Source organism: Protopterus annectens, chromosome 14.part0 (genome assembly GCF_019279795.1).
Source record: "Protopterus annectens isolate FY-2018-M chromosome 14.part0, PAN1.0, whole genome shotgun sequence".
NCBI lineage: Eukaryota > Metazoa > Chordata > Ceratodontiformes > Protopteridae > Protopterus > Protopterus annectens.
This window is the reverse complement of record NC_056748.1, coordinates 325,059,752-325,074,962: the sequence shown is the minus strand read 5'-3', so window position 1 is coordinate 325,074,962 and position 15,211 is coordinate 325,059,752. Positions and strand designations below refer to the sequence as shown.

At 44.7% G+C, this 15,211-nt stretch overlaps 1 protein-coding gene across 3 annotated transcripts in view; it reads left to right on the top strand.

The window, feature by feature from the left end:
* Positions 1-15,211, top strand: part of NSMCE4A (NSE4 homolog A, SMC5-SMC6 complex component) — a 740,267-nt gene that overhangs the window by 524,000 nt on the left and 201,056 nt on the right. For all 3 annotated transcript variants that reach the window (XM_044056053.1, XM_044056054.1, XM_044056052.1), the window contains exon 9: positions 508-596. In XM_044056053.1, coding sequence (XP_043911988.1) covers positions 508-596 — 89 coding nt within the window. The remainder of the gene's footprint in view (positions 1-507; positions 597-15,211) is intronic.

Sequence of the window (15,211 nt, the reverse complement as noted above, 5' to 3'; positions counted from 1 at the left end):
GCAGGGATAACCCACAGGTGATGACGGCAACAGTGAATACACTCGAACATCTACATTTATGGTAAGTGTACACAATTGTAGTTTTTGCTCTCTGCTACAGATTTCATTACTTACTGACATTTTGTTTAGTAATTGGATGATTGTTGGAGAACTACCTATTGTATACAGATAAACTCCTGATTAGCAGCTGTTAGAAGACATTCCATGATGCCATATTGATGAGTTTGCAGTTAATGGATACAATTCCTGTCCTGCTGTTTTCCTCTTGAAGATCATCTTTTGCATTGATTATTCATTAACTGTATTGCTTTTCCCATTTTTGCCATTCTTGCAGTTATGAAAATTTTGTATAAGTGTGTTGCATTTACTTCTTCATATTGTCAGTTTAATGAGTAATTATTTTTGGCTAATGAGCAATGCAACTGCTGTGGCACTTTCTTCTTTGAGGTCAGGATTCAAGATTACACATTGATTACTAATATCATGTGTGCCTTTTTCTTGTAACAGAGCCTGTAAGTGGGGAAGGAAGTGCTGCCAAAGATGATAACCAAGTTCGACACCAAGCTGTTATTTCTCTAAGTCCCCGAGAGTGGAAGGTACTTTTAGTGTTAAAATATTTCCTTGTAGTTTGTAACAGAAAATCAGTTTCTGCAGCCAGATTCGATGTTACTGTTATGACTGTGATTCATTATGCATTTTAGAGTTCATGTATTGTGTTGTCAGTTTGGAATTTAATAATTTGCATTTTTCTCCCCACTTCTTTCCACATAGCAGCCTGCTGTTCTCACACTGTGATCCTCTGCTGCCTTGGTCTTGCTATAGCTCCTCCTTAGTTCAGTTGCTTCTGTTCCCAAATGACTCCAGTCTCCATTATCTTTGTATGCCTCCGTGTGGAGTATTATGGCTGGTTGTTTGCTGAAAAATAGACATGAATCATTGCAGTTTTTATTTGAACAAATATGCTGAGTTGGCATTTGTTTTGCTGAATGTAGATACATCGGTCTGTGAGCCAGGCCATCCATTTCAGCACTAGGACTAGTTGCCATCAGCATTACTCAGCTTGGAAGCTTAAGCTTTTCTGGGTTCTGACTCTTTCCCAAACTCCCACAATACATTATACCCATTTGCACCTCCAGGTATCATTTGCTGCCAACAGCTTCACATCCAAAAAGCAGTCCCAGGCCATTATTTGCATTTCTTCTAATGCTTATTCAGCAGTTGTATTGAGCATTTTGAATTTATTGTTGGTGTCTTCGTGTCATTTGAGTCTTAAAAGTAGTTTCAGGTAAGATCTTTCCAATTTTTCTGCCATGTAAGGGTAGTTGTGTTCTTCCCCTAGGGCCACAATTTTTGTTTTCATTGTTGTGCATTTTTTTTTTTGCCTTTGTTGGTGCCTCTTATTGGTTTTGTGTTTACTGTATATGGTGCCATTGCTTAGATGTTCATCGTGTTACCCTGCTGCAGTCATCACACTTGGGTTATCCTGTCGTCAGGCGGTCCCGCAGTCAGCTAGAATTCCAAAGTCTTGGTCCGGCGTCGGTTGCTGTCGCTTCTTCCCTGACGTCAGTGCACCAGGGGTATATATAATGCAACCGACGCCATTTTCTTCAGTCTTTCTTGCCGCGCGGTGCCCGAAGCAGAAGCAGTTCGCAATTGCCGGTCGGCCGACTCCTGAGATTTTCGAATTCGAATTTCAGACTGAAGTCTTCTATAAAGCTAAGTACCCCATTGGGGAAACTTTTCTTGCCTCAGACCGATATCAGAAAAAGTTAACAATTGTATTTCTTGTGGGAAGCAAATACCTCATAAGGATTTTCATTCTTATTGCATACCTTGCCTAGACCCAGACCACGACGTCACTAGTTGTCGTTTTTGTGCTCGATTTAATAAGCGTACTATTAAAAGATGCTTTGATTTCGCACGACACTACTTCGGTAGAAAATTTAACTACACTATGCCGTCGGAGCAACCGACTACCGGCATGCACAAAAAAACGCAAGGATAAGGACAGACAGCCTAGGCCTAAGCCAGATTCTGAGGCCTCGGCTGGTCCGGTCTCCAGTTCTCTGGTCCTCAGTGAGGCTCCGACACAGCCCCTGACTACCACTGATCTGGAACCCGACACCGCTTCGGAACTTTTGACGGAATGTACCAGGCCGACGCAACCATTTTGTTCAGGCCCTACCGATGACATTGCTGAAAAAGATGTCGGTACTGCATAAACGCCATCGGTTTCTGAGGGCGTTTACAGACCGACGGCGCTCACCATTAAAACGAATCCTAAGACGAAGACTCCTATTAAATCTAAAAGGACTACACTTCAGTCCCCTGTTCAAGGCCCCATGCCTAAGAAACAGATGCTCAAAATGGCTGAAGATTTGATCTATTTAATCAGGGGTTCCCAGCCCCCTCTAGACAAAAGGCCTAGACAAGAGGAAGATTATGCATCCTTTGAACAAGTGTCCATTTCTTCAGACTCCTCTGAGGACCAAGATTACTCCTTCTCCCCTTATGAAGATTCTGATGCTGAGGATTCCATTCCCTCAGCTTCTCCTCCTGAAGACTACTCTTTTCGGGAAACTTTACACACTATGAGGGAACATTTTCATTGGGAAGGTCAGGACTACTCTGACTCGAAGAAAAGGCTCAGAGAGTTTCTTTACTCCCCCAGCACAGACCACTTGCCATCCCTCCAGTTTTAGACATTGTGGATGATGTTTACTTAGAATCCAGTTTGAACCCAGACTCTCTACCTCCTGCTCCGGAGCCAAGCCTGACAGATACTATAGAGTGCCTGATTCCCACAAATTTCTTTATAAAAGCCCTGTTGCTGACCCAGAGACAATCTCCCAGGGTCCCAAAGGGGCTAAGGCTTCTATGGCGAAAAATCCAGTACCCTCTGAGAGGGATTCCAGAGCACTAGACAGGTGGGGGAAAAAGGTTTACACCTCAGCCACTCTAGCTATGAGGGCACTAAATTGCCAATTTCACATGCTTAAGTATCAGCAATTTCTAATCTGTCAGTTAAAGCAAAAAATGACCACTCTCCCTCAACAGTCTGAATTGAAAGAAATGCAGGATCTGTTGCATGCAACTGAACAGGTGGGTTAACATACCTTACAATGTGGGTTTGATTCTTTGGAGGCCTCCTGCAGAGCAGCTGTCACTGGGTCTGTTATACGTAGGCATGCTTGGTTAAAGGAACAAACTCTGCCTGATCATGTTAAAACAAAGCTTTTAGATGCTCCCTTACAGCAGGATGTTCTTTTTGGAGTTAAAGCAGAAGAGGTCTTAAAGAAAATGGAGGATAAGGCAAAATCTATGCAGACAGTCAAAGATTTCTACAGGTACAGCCCCCTCGCTTCAGCAGAAACTGGCTAACAAAAAATTGGTCCTTTCCAGCTACAGACAGACCACAGAGGGGTAAATACAGATGTCCAAGAGGCAGAGGACAACCACAAGCCCAGTACAAACCCCGCCAATGGGGCAGTACATCACAGAAGGGAGGAGAAGACTGGTCCCAATCTACCAGAAGGCAAACTTAATGACTTGCATCTCATCTGGCCAAGCAGCACTCTCTTGGCAGCCCCCTTGGGAGGAAAACTCACACTTTTTTCAGACAACTGGCACATTGTCACAAAGGACAAATGGGTCCTAGACATAATTTTACGAGGATACAGATTCCATTTTCACACCTTGCCAGTGAAAAGAGGAATGCCAAACCTGCCACAAAATCAATGGGCAGAGGCACAAAAACAAGTTACAGCTCTCATGGACATGCGAGCCATTCAACTGGTACCTACTCGAGAGCAAGGTCAAGGATTTTACTCAAGACTCTTTCTAGTGCCCAGAAAGGGCAATGCCTGGAGACCAATTCTGGACCTTTCAATTCTAAACACCTTCTTACAAGTACCCAAATTCAAGATGCTAACACTACAGCAGCTTCTTCCCATGTTGGGCAAGGAAGCATGGCTAGTAACGTTGGACCTCAAGGAGGCATACCTGCATGTCCCTATCAGACAAAGTTGCAGAAGATACCTCCGTTTCATTGCAGGTTCAACCCATTACCAATTCTCTGCACTGCCCTTTGGCTTATCTACTGCGGCCAGAGTCTTCACAAAATGCCTGGCACCAGTAATTGCATACTGCAGACAAAGAGGAATTCAAATATACCCATACCTGGACGACTGCCTCATCCAAGCAGAAAGCAAGGACATTCTCTTACATCATCCGGCTTTTGTAAAACATCTACTAAATTGCCTAGGGTACACAGTAAACGAAAAGAAGTCAAAACTAGTACCCTCACAAAATATGACATTCCTGGGTGCCAGCTTGAATACAACGGCCCAGAAGGCTTATCTGACGCCAGACAAACAACTACAACTGACTCAATATTTCAAAACATTGGCAACAAAGACACAATTAACTGCAAGAAAAAATCTGCAGGCCTTGGGCTTCATGGCATCTTGCATACTACTAATACCATTTGCAAAGCTGCATATGAGGAAATTACAGTGGTACCTAAAAAGCGTATGGTCTCAACACAGCCACAGCTTGGACACAATGATATCTCTCATTCCCTGCCTACAACAGGAGTTTCTATGGTGGTCACAGGCATGTCACCTCAACAAGGGTCAGCCTTTCACCTTGCCCCCAGCCAGGCAAATTATCACAACAGATGCATCAGACTACGCCTGGGGGGCACACATGGCAGGACAGTGCGTTCAAGGCGTATGGACTGCAGATCAAAGGAATCTGCACATCAATCAAAAAGAGAAGCTAGCTGTACAGAAAGCTCTGACAGCCTTCAAGAATCTATTACATCCAGGACAACTTACAATAAAGACGGACAACACCACAGTAATGTGGTACATAAACAAACAAGGGGGTACTCACTCCTACCCTCTATGCAGGCAAGCAATGATCTTATGGAACACAGCTCTGGCTTACCGAGTTCAGTTACAAGCTCAATTCCTGCCAGGAAAGAAGAATACATTGGCAGACGACCTCAGCAGAAACATAATGGATCCCCACGAGTGGAAACTAGATCCACAAGTATTTACAATGATAACTCAAAAATGGGGCCTTCCAGACATAGACCTGTTTGCCAGTCCTCAAAACTACCAACTAACAAAATTTTGTACAAGGACACTTCACCATCAAGCTTGGAAAGTGGACTCTCTTTCAGTTGGAAAAACCTGACAGTATATGCCTTCCCTCCATTGCCTCTCCTCACAAAGGTACTTCTGAAAGTCAAAAAGGAGAAACCACGACTGATTCTCATAGCCCCAGACTGGCCACACCAGCACTGGTACCCACTATTGAGGAACATGGCCCACGGCCCACCTTGGATATTACCACAAATTTCCCATTTGCTCACACAACAAAACAATCAGATTCTTCACAGCCAGCTCAAAACCTTAAATCTGGCTGCATGGCAAATCAACTAAGCATCCAGCCAGCTCCTCTTTCCCAAGCAGTTATGGATGTTATTCTGGAAGCTAGGAGGCCAAGCACCAGGAAGGCTTATTCGGACAAATGGAAAAGGTTTTGTGCCTGGAACCAAGCCAAAGGCCAAGACACAATTCAGCTTCACATGCCTCACATTCTACAGTATTTAACTGAGATGTTGCACAAAGGACTTACTTTCTCCTCCATTAAAATCCATGCTTCAGCTATATCAGCCCACTACAACACAGATCCACCCTTATTTTCGCATCCACTTCTAAAGCAGTTCCTCAGAGGGGCAAAAAACATTAGGCCACCCAGGAGAGCACCTACACCAACATGGGACCTCAACTTTGTTCTGGAAAAATTAACGCTACCTCCCTTTGAACCAGCTTTCTCTGCAGATCTGCAGTTCCTATCATGGAAGACTGCCTTGCTGCTAGCAATAACTTCAGCTAGAAGAGTCTCAGAGCTACAGGCACTAATGGCAGTGGAACCTTTCCTCATTTTCCATTAAGACAGAGTTTATCTATGAACTAATCCTTCATTTATGCCTAAGGTGGTTTCCAGTGTGGCTTTAAATCAAACCATCCACTTACCCACCTTCTTCCCAAATCCACAGAACAAAGGTGAGAGACTCCTGCATTCCTTGGACATTCACAGGCAACTTCGTTGCTACTTGGACAAAACTAAGTCTTTCAGAAAATCTGATCAGCTCTTTGTATCCTATGCTACAGCTTCACAAGGGAAGGCTATTTCAAAACAAACCATTTCCAAATGGATAGGTCATTGCATACGTTTCTGCTATACCCATCATGGAAAACCAGTTCCTGCTACCATTAGGCCCCACTCTACCAGGGCAACAGCTACTTCTACAGCCTTTCTCAGGTGGGTTCCAACCAAGGAGATTTTGGAAGCTGCAACTTGGAGTTCAGTACACACCTTTACCAAACACTATCACTTGCCACTTTACTCTAAGACTAGGGCGGGCTTCGCCACTGCAGTTCTGCAGGGCCTTCTAGCCTCCTCTAACCCTCTATAATTCCTCCACCCATCCTTAGCTTTGGGATTCAACCCAAGTGTGATGACTGCAGCAGGGTAACACGATGAACATAGTACAGTTTTGTACCTACCATAAATGTAGATGTTTGAGTGTACATCCTGCTGCAGTCCAGGTTACCCTTTCTCCATCCCCTCTTATCTAACTGGCTAAATCTCTACAATACCTTCCTGATGTATTTGCTTATAGCTGAAGGGATTTTGTGTTTGTGCAAAGTTTACTCAATTTGGTATTAATTACTGACCACCTTTTTGGGGGCACCTGACATCTGGGGCAAGAAAAACTGAAGAAAATGGCGTCGGTTGCATTATATATACCCCTGGCGCACTGACGTCAGGGAAGAAGCGACAGCAACCGACGCCGGACTAAGACTTTGGAATTCCGGCCGACTGCGGGACCGCCTGACGACAGGATAACCCAAGTGTGATGACTGCAGCAGGGTGTACACTCTAACATCTACATTTATGGTAGGTACAAAACTGTACTTTATTTGCTGTGAAAGTTTCTTTTGAATGAAAGGATTGGTAGTCATGATAAAGTAGAAAATGTTCTTTTAAAAAATACCAAACGATATGGCAAAAATACAGGGAAAAGATCCTGCCTAAGATAAGCATTGTCTGGGAGTGGATCATTTGAATTCTGACTGCTCTGCGTGTGCTGTGTTTAGAGCCTAGTATTCATAGGTTCATAGGTTCATACTAGGCTATCTGCCCGACGGCATTTACAAGCCTAGCCCATCGTTTTGTGGCTTACGCCACCCCTTTAGTATGGGGAACTATACCCATTATTTTGCTGTGCCTCTGTCGAGCAGTGACACTGAGGTAATCCCTGGGGTGTATCTGCGATCTCCCATCCATTGGTCAAGATTTCTCTTGAACAAGGCCAGCGAGGTGCTCTGCCTCACATATACCGGGATTTTGTTCCACAGCATAGGGAGTCTTTGGGTGATGACTCTATCCCTCCAGCACGTCCTATTAATAGCCGTGTCGAGGTTTAAGTCTCCGCCCTTGTGGCTCTGATGGATCTAGATTTTTGAGGTGAAGCATATTCATCAAATCTGGGTTTGACATGGCCTTGTATGTTAGGCAAAGGTCACCTCTGAGCAGCGATGGCGACTGAATAGAGCTGGAGTTCTTTCAGTCGGGCAGCATAGGACAGATGTTTGAGACCCTTTATCCTTTTGGTGAGGAACTTTTGTGGCCTCTCCAGCTGCTGCAAGTGTCGAGTCAGATACATTCCGAATGGGGCATTGTACTCAATCATTGGTCTGATGAGTGATGAGTAGAGGGAGACCATGACCTCCCCTGATCTAGATGAGAATCCCTTCATGATAAGGTGGGCAATGTAGAAGGTCTTCCTAACTACTTTGGCTACATGGGTGTCGAATGACAGACTACTATCAACCTGGGTCCCCAGGTCCCTGATAACTTCTTCTGTGCTCAGTGGATTGCCACCTATTTGGTAGCTAGGGGTAACCTTGTTTTTCCCGAAGGGTATGACTATGCATTTTTTGGCATTTAACTTTAGGCCATGGCTCTGGCACCAGTTATCAGTTTCTGTGAGACCCTTCTGAAGGATATCTGTGTCAGATGTGTTTTCTACTTTAAGTATGTATTATAACCCTATTCTTAATTAATGTAAGAAAAAAAAAATCTGAAATGTTTGCTTCCAAAAGGCTTATTTGGACAAAGTTAAGATACAAGAGGTAAGCAATGTATGTAAGATAAGAGGACTTCTGAGTCTTCTACCAGGGCTTTGGCTTTTCATTTTCCTTGTAAAGCTCCTAAGGTTGAGACTGTTCTATTTAATCAAATTTGACTGAGTGCTCTGCCTGACAAGCCTTCCACTTCAGGTGGTTTCCAAGAGCAGGTTTCTGTCTGTTGCAATTGTCCCTTCCACAAAATGCCTTAATAATGCTTCTCCGTGTCTAAACCAGAGTTCTCCAAATTTCACCTCGCTGCAGATCTCATCTGTATCTGTCATGGCCTGTTTTCACAGTCCCCCAGTGAGTCTGGACTAATGACGATGATGATGAAGGCCTTTGTAAATGCTTAAATTGAAATGGGAGCCCTGTCTTCCCCCTCTGTTTCCGAGAAGGCAAGAAATGGTTATGTAACTCCATCCCATGCAGATGCCCTCTCAATGGTCCCTTGTTCATCTCTGGCAGAATTGATGCCAATAGGCAACACGGTGACACAGCAGATAGTGTTGCCACCTCACAGCAAGAGGTCCCCCAGTTCGATCCTTAGCTGAAGTGCATTTGTGTAGAGTGTGCATGTCCTCCCTATGTTTGTGTGAGTTTCCTCCAAGTGCTTTGGTTTCCTCCCACATTCCAAAGACATGCAGTAGGTGGATTGGACACACTAAATTGGCCATAGGTGTAATACAGTACGAATGAAAATCTTTGAGGTATTTGCTTTCCACAAGTAATGCAATTATTAACTTTTATTGACATTGGTAAGGAGCAAGAAAGTTTCCCCAATGGGGTACTTAGCTTTAGTTGAAGACTTAGGTTCTGAAACTTGAAAACAAAAATTTCAGGAGTCAGCTGACCGGCACTTGCGAACTGCTTCTGCTTTGGGCACCGCACGGCAAGAAAGACTGATGTAATGGTGTCGGCTGCATGTTTTATACCCCTGACGACCTGACGTAATGGAAGAAGGGACAGCAACTGACGCAGGACCCAAGACTTTGTTAATCAGGCCGACTGAGGGCTACTGCAAGCAGATAACCCAAATGTAATGACTGCAACAGTAAATACACTCGAACATCTACATTTATGGTAAGTGTACACAACTGTACTTTCTGTGGTTTGGATTCAAAGTCGTCCACATTTTCATTGATGCTTCCTTTTTGCCGGAGGGGGGGGGGGATTCAGTATCAAACCCTTTGACATCAATGATCTTGACCCTACCATATCACTTAAGACAAGGGGCTTTGTATCATCAAGGACAGTCACAATATTTATACAACAATGTACATTGTCTGATGATCCCAGAAGCTTTGGAACAGGTTTTAGTCTTGGTCTTGGAGTTGTTCACCTGTGTCCTCATTGCAGGGGTAAGGGAGTGGAAGATTTCTGCAGAGATATATATGGAGTATCAAGTGATGATTTCTCTTCCTCCCATCTTCCCATTGCTTGAGTTCCCAGGAAGAAATGACGCTGGGTGAAAACATCTAGATTACTTTACAGGGTCTTCCATTCTGGGTAGTCAGAACGGTGATGCTATGAAAAATGATTTGCCAGCTAAAACTAATGAGTGCTAAACAAGATAATTGGCTACTGTACAGGCCTTCTTCAAAGACAATTCAGTGGATGATATTTGTGCTGCTGTGATGTGGGCTTCCCTGCATGCTTTCGCGAGCCATTATAAGCTAGATGCAATCTCCAAGTCAAAGTTGGGGTTCATGTCTACCATCTTCAGGGATATTGTTTTTTGATACCACCCAAGAAGATGTACTAAGAACCCTTATCTGGTCCGTGGGGATCTCTGTGAACACCACAAAGTCCCATATGGACTCAGGACTAGTACTTAGACAAACTACTGCGCAGGAAGGGAAAAAGGTGAAGGTGTCTCTGTTTACACTAAAAACAAACACACCTCAAGGCTGATCTGTCAGTATGATGTGCTTGAGCTTCTCCTTGTCCATATTATCTTAAACAAAGTCCAATGCCAAATCCTTGCAAGTTGTAAGTTCCCTTCTGTGGCCTAGGAAAACCATAATACATACTTAAATGTAGTGGAGAAACTCCCCATTCAGCCAAACATCATACTCGTGGGTGACTTTATTTACACCAGTATAACCCCTAACATTGCAGGCCCAGAGATTCCTTAACTTTGTAAATGCAAACACTTTGGACCAGGTAGTCTGTATGCTCACTAGAAGCACAAACTTCCTTGACCTGGTCCTCACAAACCTGGCAGAGCATTGCACCCTCCCTAGTGTAATGTTGCTGGTCAGATCAGAATATAAAGCTGTCTCCTTTGAATTAAAGGTAAACCAAGGACTCTGGCTAACCCTGGAACTTTTAGGAATTATTCTAGGGCAGACATGCCACTATTACATAACACCCTGGCAAAATTCTAAACCACTCCAAATCATGAGAACACCACTCTCTATGCAGAATCATTCACAGAAAGCTTGAATAATATCAACAGCTGCCTAGAGACACCTGTACCTACCTAGATTAAGCACAGGATTAACTCAGAAAACAAGCCACCCTGGTGGAATTCCAGCATTAATAGATTGTATAACAAAAGGAAGAAATTTATGGCCAAAATTAGGAGAGGCAATACCCAACAAGTTAAAAAACATCTCTCCTAAACCTAAATAAGCAACTCGTGAGGCTAATAAAGTCCACTAACAGTAAATATAAAGTAAAATTAGTCTCGCAGGCCAAGGACAATCCGAAAGCTTTCTTCAGCTATGTCTGTAACATGAAAGGCAATACACAGCAGTGTATTGAATTAATTGCAAATATTGCCACTATACAGAGCAGGAATATATAGCAGATCACCAGGCTGACAAATTTAGCTCCAGTTTTATCTCCCTCTCCCCTCCAGATAACCCTCAGTGCACATACCTCTCCACTGTACAGATTTTTGAAGAATATCCAGATGTTCTTCGTGTTTCACTGTTGCATTATCACACTTTGGTTATCTGCCTGCAGGTATCCCTCAGTCGGCCCAAATACCAGAGACTTAGCATTTCTGCGTCAGTTGTTGTCACTTCAAGACTGACGTCAGGTCGTCAGGGGTATAAAAACAGGCAGCCGACGCCATTCCATCAGTCTTTCTTGCAGAGGAGCCAGAAGCAGTTCGCACGAGTGCCAGTCAGCAGCTACCTGAGATGTCCTTCAAGGATGCATCTGCAGTCATAACATATGGGTTGTCCTGCCTCAGGCAGCCCTTCGGTCGGCCGGATTCCAAAGTCTGGGTCTGGCCTCGGCTGATGTCGCACTTTCCCCGACATCAGAGCGCCTGGGGTATAAAAGCATCAGCCGACGCCATTTTCCTCAGTCTTTCTTGCCGCGTGGTGCCCGAAGCAGAAGCAGTTCGCAAGTGCTGGTCGGCCAGCTCCTGTGATTCAGCTACCGAAGACTTCGAAAAAGCTAAGTACCCCGTTGGGGACTCTTTCTTGCCTCAGCCAATGTCAGATAAAGTAAATAATTGTTTAACTTGTGGGAAACAAATACCTCATAAGGATTTCCACTCTTACTGCCTCCCTTGCTTAGGCCCAGACCACGACGTCTCGGCCTGCTCAGCCTGTGCTTCCTTCAACCGACGAACTCTTAGACGTCGGTCGGAGTTTGCAGAGGAATTTTTTGGGGCTAATTTTGCGTACAAGATGCCGTCGGAGACTCCGACTTCGCATGTGGTTAAAAAAACGGAAGGACAAGGACCGACCCTCGCGGCCCGCGGTTTCGGCTGAAACCACGGTCAGGCCTACCGCGAGTGTCTAGCCGAAACCGAGTCCTCGGTGCTTCCTATAACCGAATCCACTCAACTGACTACCTCGGCCACGGAGGCCCCGGCCGAGTCGGTTATTGAATTACCTACTGATACCGGTGTCCAGGACATGTCCGACACCATTCCTTTAGACAAGTCTACTCCTGCACGTGGTGCAGCCAGACCCCCTGCATCCATGTACATTAAGGCCTTTTCTAGGGCTAAAGCTGCTAAACTTGCTAAAGCTTTGCCTCCCAAGACTACCTCTCAGAGGCCTTCTACTGGCTCTCAGATTCTCAGTCTAGCAGAGAGGATCTTATCTCTCTAATTAGAGGTTCTCAACCTCACCCAGACAGGGGCTCTCTACCACCACCAGACAAAAGGCATAGGGTTGAGCCCTCTGATCCCCACACCTCAGATGAGTCTACGGATGGATCTGTGTTGTCAGACCACCAGGAGGAGGCTTACTCGGCCTATGAGGATTCTGATGCTGAACAATCTATTCCTTCGGCCTCCCCTCCTGAAGAATTTTCATTTGGTGAGACACTGCACTGTATGAGAGAACATTTTCAATGGCAGGGCCAGGAATTTTCTGATTCTAGAAAGAGATTAAGGACCTTTTTACATTTACCCCAGCATAGGCCTTTAGCTATACCTCCTGTTTTGAATGTTATTGATGATGTGTACTCTGATGCTAGTACAGCCCCTGATTCTCTCCCTCCGGCTCCTGCCAAACCTGATAGGTACTACAGGGTCCCGGATTCTCATCTACACCTGTACAAGGCCCACTCTGCAGACCCAGAAACTATTTCCCAGGGCCCAAAAGGGGTTGCAGCTGCCACTGCTAAAAATCCTCTACCTTCTGAACGGGAGTCTAGAGCTTTAGAGAGATGGGGAAAGAAAGTATATACTTCTGCAACTCTTTCCATGAGGGCATTAAATTGTCAATTTCATATGATTCAGTACCAAGAGTATTTGTTAGATGAATTGTATAAGAAGCTTTCTTCCTCTGAACCCCTTGACCGTAAATCACTTCAGGATCTGGTACATAACTCACAGCAGGTTAGCAACCATTTTTTGCAGTGTGGTTATGATGCACTGGAAGCTTCATGTAGGTCAGCTATAACATGGGCAGTTATACGTAGGCATGCCTGGTTGAAGGAACAATCTCTACCGGACCATGTTAAAGCTAAGCTCCTGGATGCTCCAATGGAAAAACAAAAACTATTTGGTTCCACGGCTCAGGAGGTCTTAAAGAAGTTTGAAGAAAAAGCAAAATCTGTGCAAACAGTCAAGGACTTTCTGCAGGTACAACCACCAAGATTCAGCAGAAATTGGCCTACTAAGAATTGGTCCTTTCCGGACTCAGACAGATCCCAGAGAGGCAGGAACAGGCGTGCCAGAGGTAGAGGGCAAGCTAGAGGCTCCTACAGAGGCCGTCAGTGGCAGCCTCCCAACCAGAGAAGTAGTGCAGGAACAACAACAACAACTGCTACACCAGGACAGACTCAATGACTTCATTTTGACTCCGCCGACCAGGGCTCAATTAGAAGCACCATTGGGCGGAAAGCTTTCTTTATTTTCAAAAAATTGGCATTGCATTACAAGGGACACATGGACACTGCAAATAATAGACAAAGGATACAGGTTCCATTTCCGCACATTGCCAAAAAGAAAAGGAATGCCAGACCTGCCACCAAATCAAAGGGCAGAGGCTTTGAAGCAAATCACCAAATTAATACAAATGAAAGCCATAGAAAAGGTACCTCTTTCAGAACAAGGCCAAGGATTTTATTCCAGATTATTCCTTGTTCCAAGAAAAGAAAATCAATGGAGGCCTATTCTCGACCTGTCCGCACTGAATACTTTCCTCATTGTGCCAAAATTCAAGACGCTGACCCTACAGCAGCTTCTTCCCATGCTGGGCAAGGAGTCTTGGCTGGTGACTCTAGATCTCAAGGAGGCATACCTGCATGTCCCTATTCGACAAAGTTGCAGAAGACACCTCAGATTTCTTGCAGGATCAGAGCATTATCAATTCTCAGCATTGCCCTTTGGCTTATCTACTGCGCCCAGAGTATTCACGAAATGCCTGGCATCAGTAATTGCACACTGCAGATTTCAGGGGATTCAAATCTACCCATATCTTGACGACTGCCTTATACAAGCGGACAACAAGGAAAATTTGTTAAAGGACTTGGACTATGCCATCCACCTATTACAGGCCTTGGGATACACAGTCAACATCCAAAAATCAAGACTTGTTCCATCCCAAAGAATAACCTTTTTGGTGCAGATCTAGACACAACCACCCAAATGGCCTTTCTCACAGAAGAAAAACAAAAACAACTTCCGGATTACTTCAAGAATCTGACAAGACAAACTCAGCTGACTGCAAGAAAAATCCTGCAGGCCCTGGGTTACATGGCATCCTGCATAATTCTGATTCCACAAGCCAGGCTGCATATGAGAAAATTGCAATGGTACCTAAGGAGTGTATGGACTCAGCACAGTCACAGCTTAGAAACTTTGATCCCACTCATTCCTTGCCTTCAAAAGGAATTCCTGTGGTGGGCTCAGGCCTGCCAGTCCAACAGAGGATTGCCTTTCAACAAACCAAAAGCAAACCAAACCATCACCACGGACGCTTCAGACCAAGGTTGGGGAGCACACATGGAGGACAAATGTATCCAAGGCCTATGGTCTCAAGGACAGCTGCGCATGCACATAAACCAAAAGGAAATGCTGGCAGTGATACACGCAATCGAGGCTTTCAAACCTTTCCTTCATCAGGGCCACCTGCTAATAAGGACAGACAACACCACAGTTATGTGGTACATAAACAAGCAAGGAGGCACACATTCCTACCCTCTATGCAGACTGGCCATGAATCTATGGGAACTTTGCTTGAAACTAAATATACAACTACAGTCCCAGTTCGTGCCAGGGAAAGACAATACACTGGCAGACAGCTTAAGCAGAACTACCCTGGATGCACACGAATGGATGCTGCACCCAGACATCTTCTTACTCATAACACAATCATGGGGAAGGCCGGAGATAGATCTGTTTGCCTCACCCCACAATCATCAACTGCAGACATTTTGCTCAAGGACATACCACCCACAATCATGGAAGGTGGACTCTCTCTCTCTTTCAGCTGGAAAGCTCGAAAAGTCTATGCTCTTCCGCCACTCCCATTAATTTCCAAGGTTTTACTGAAGATCAGGGCAGAACAGCCAAGAGTGATTCT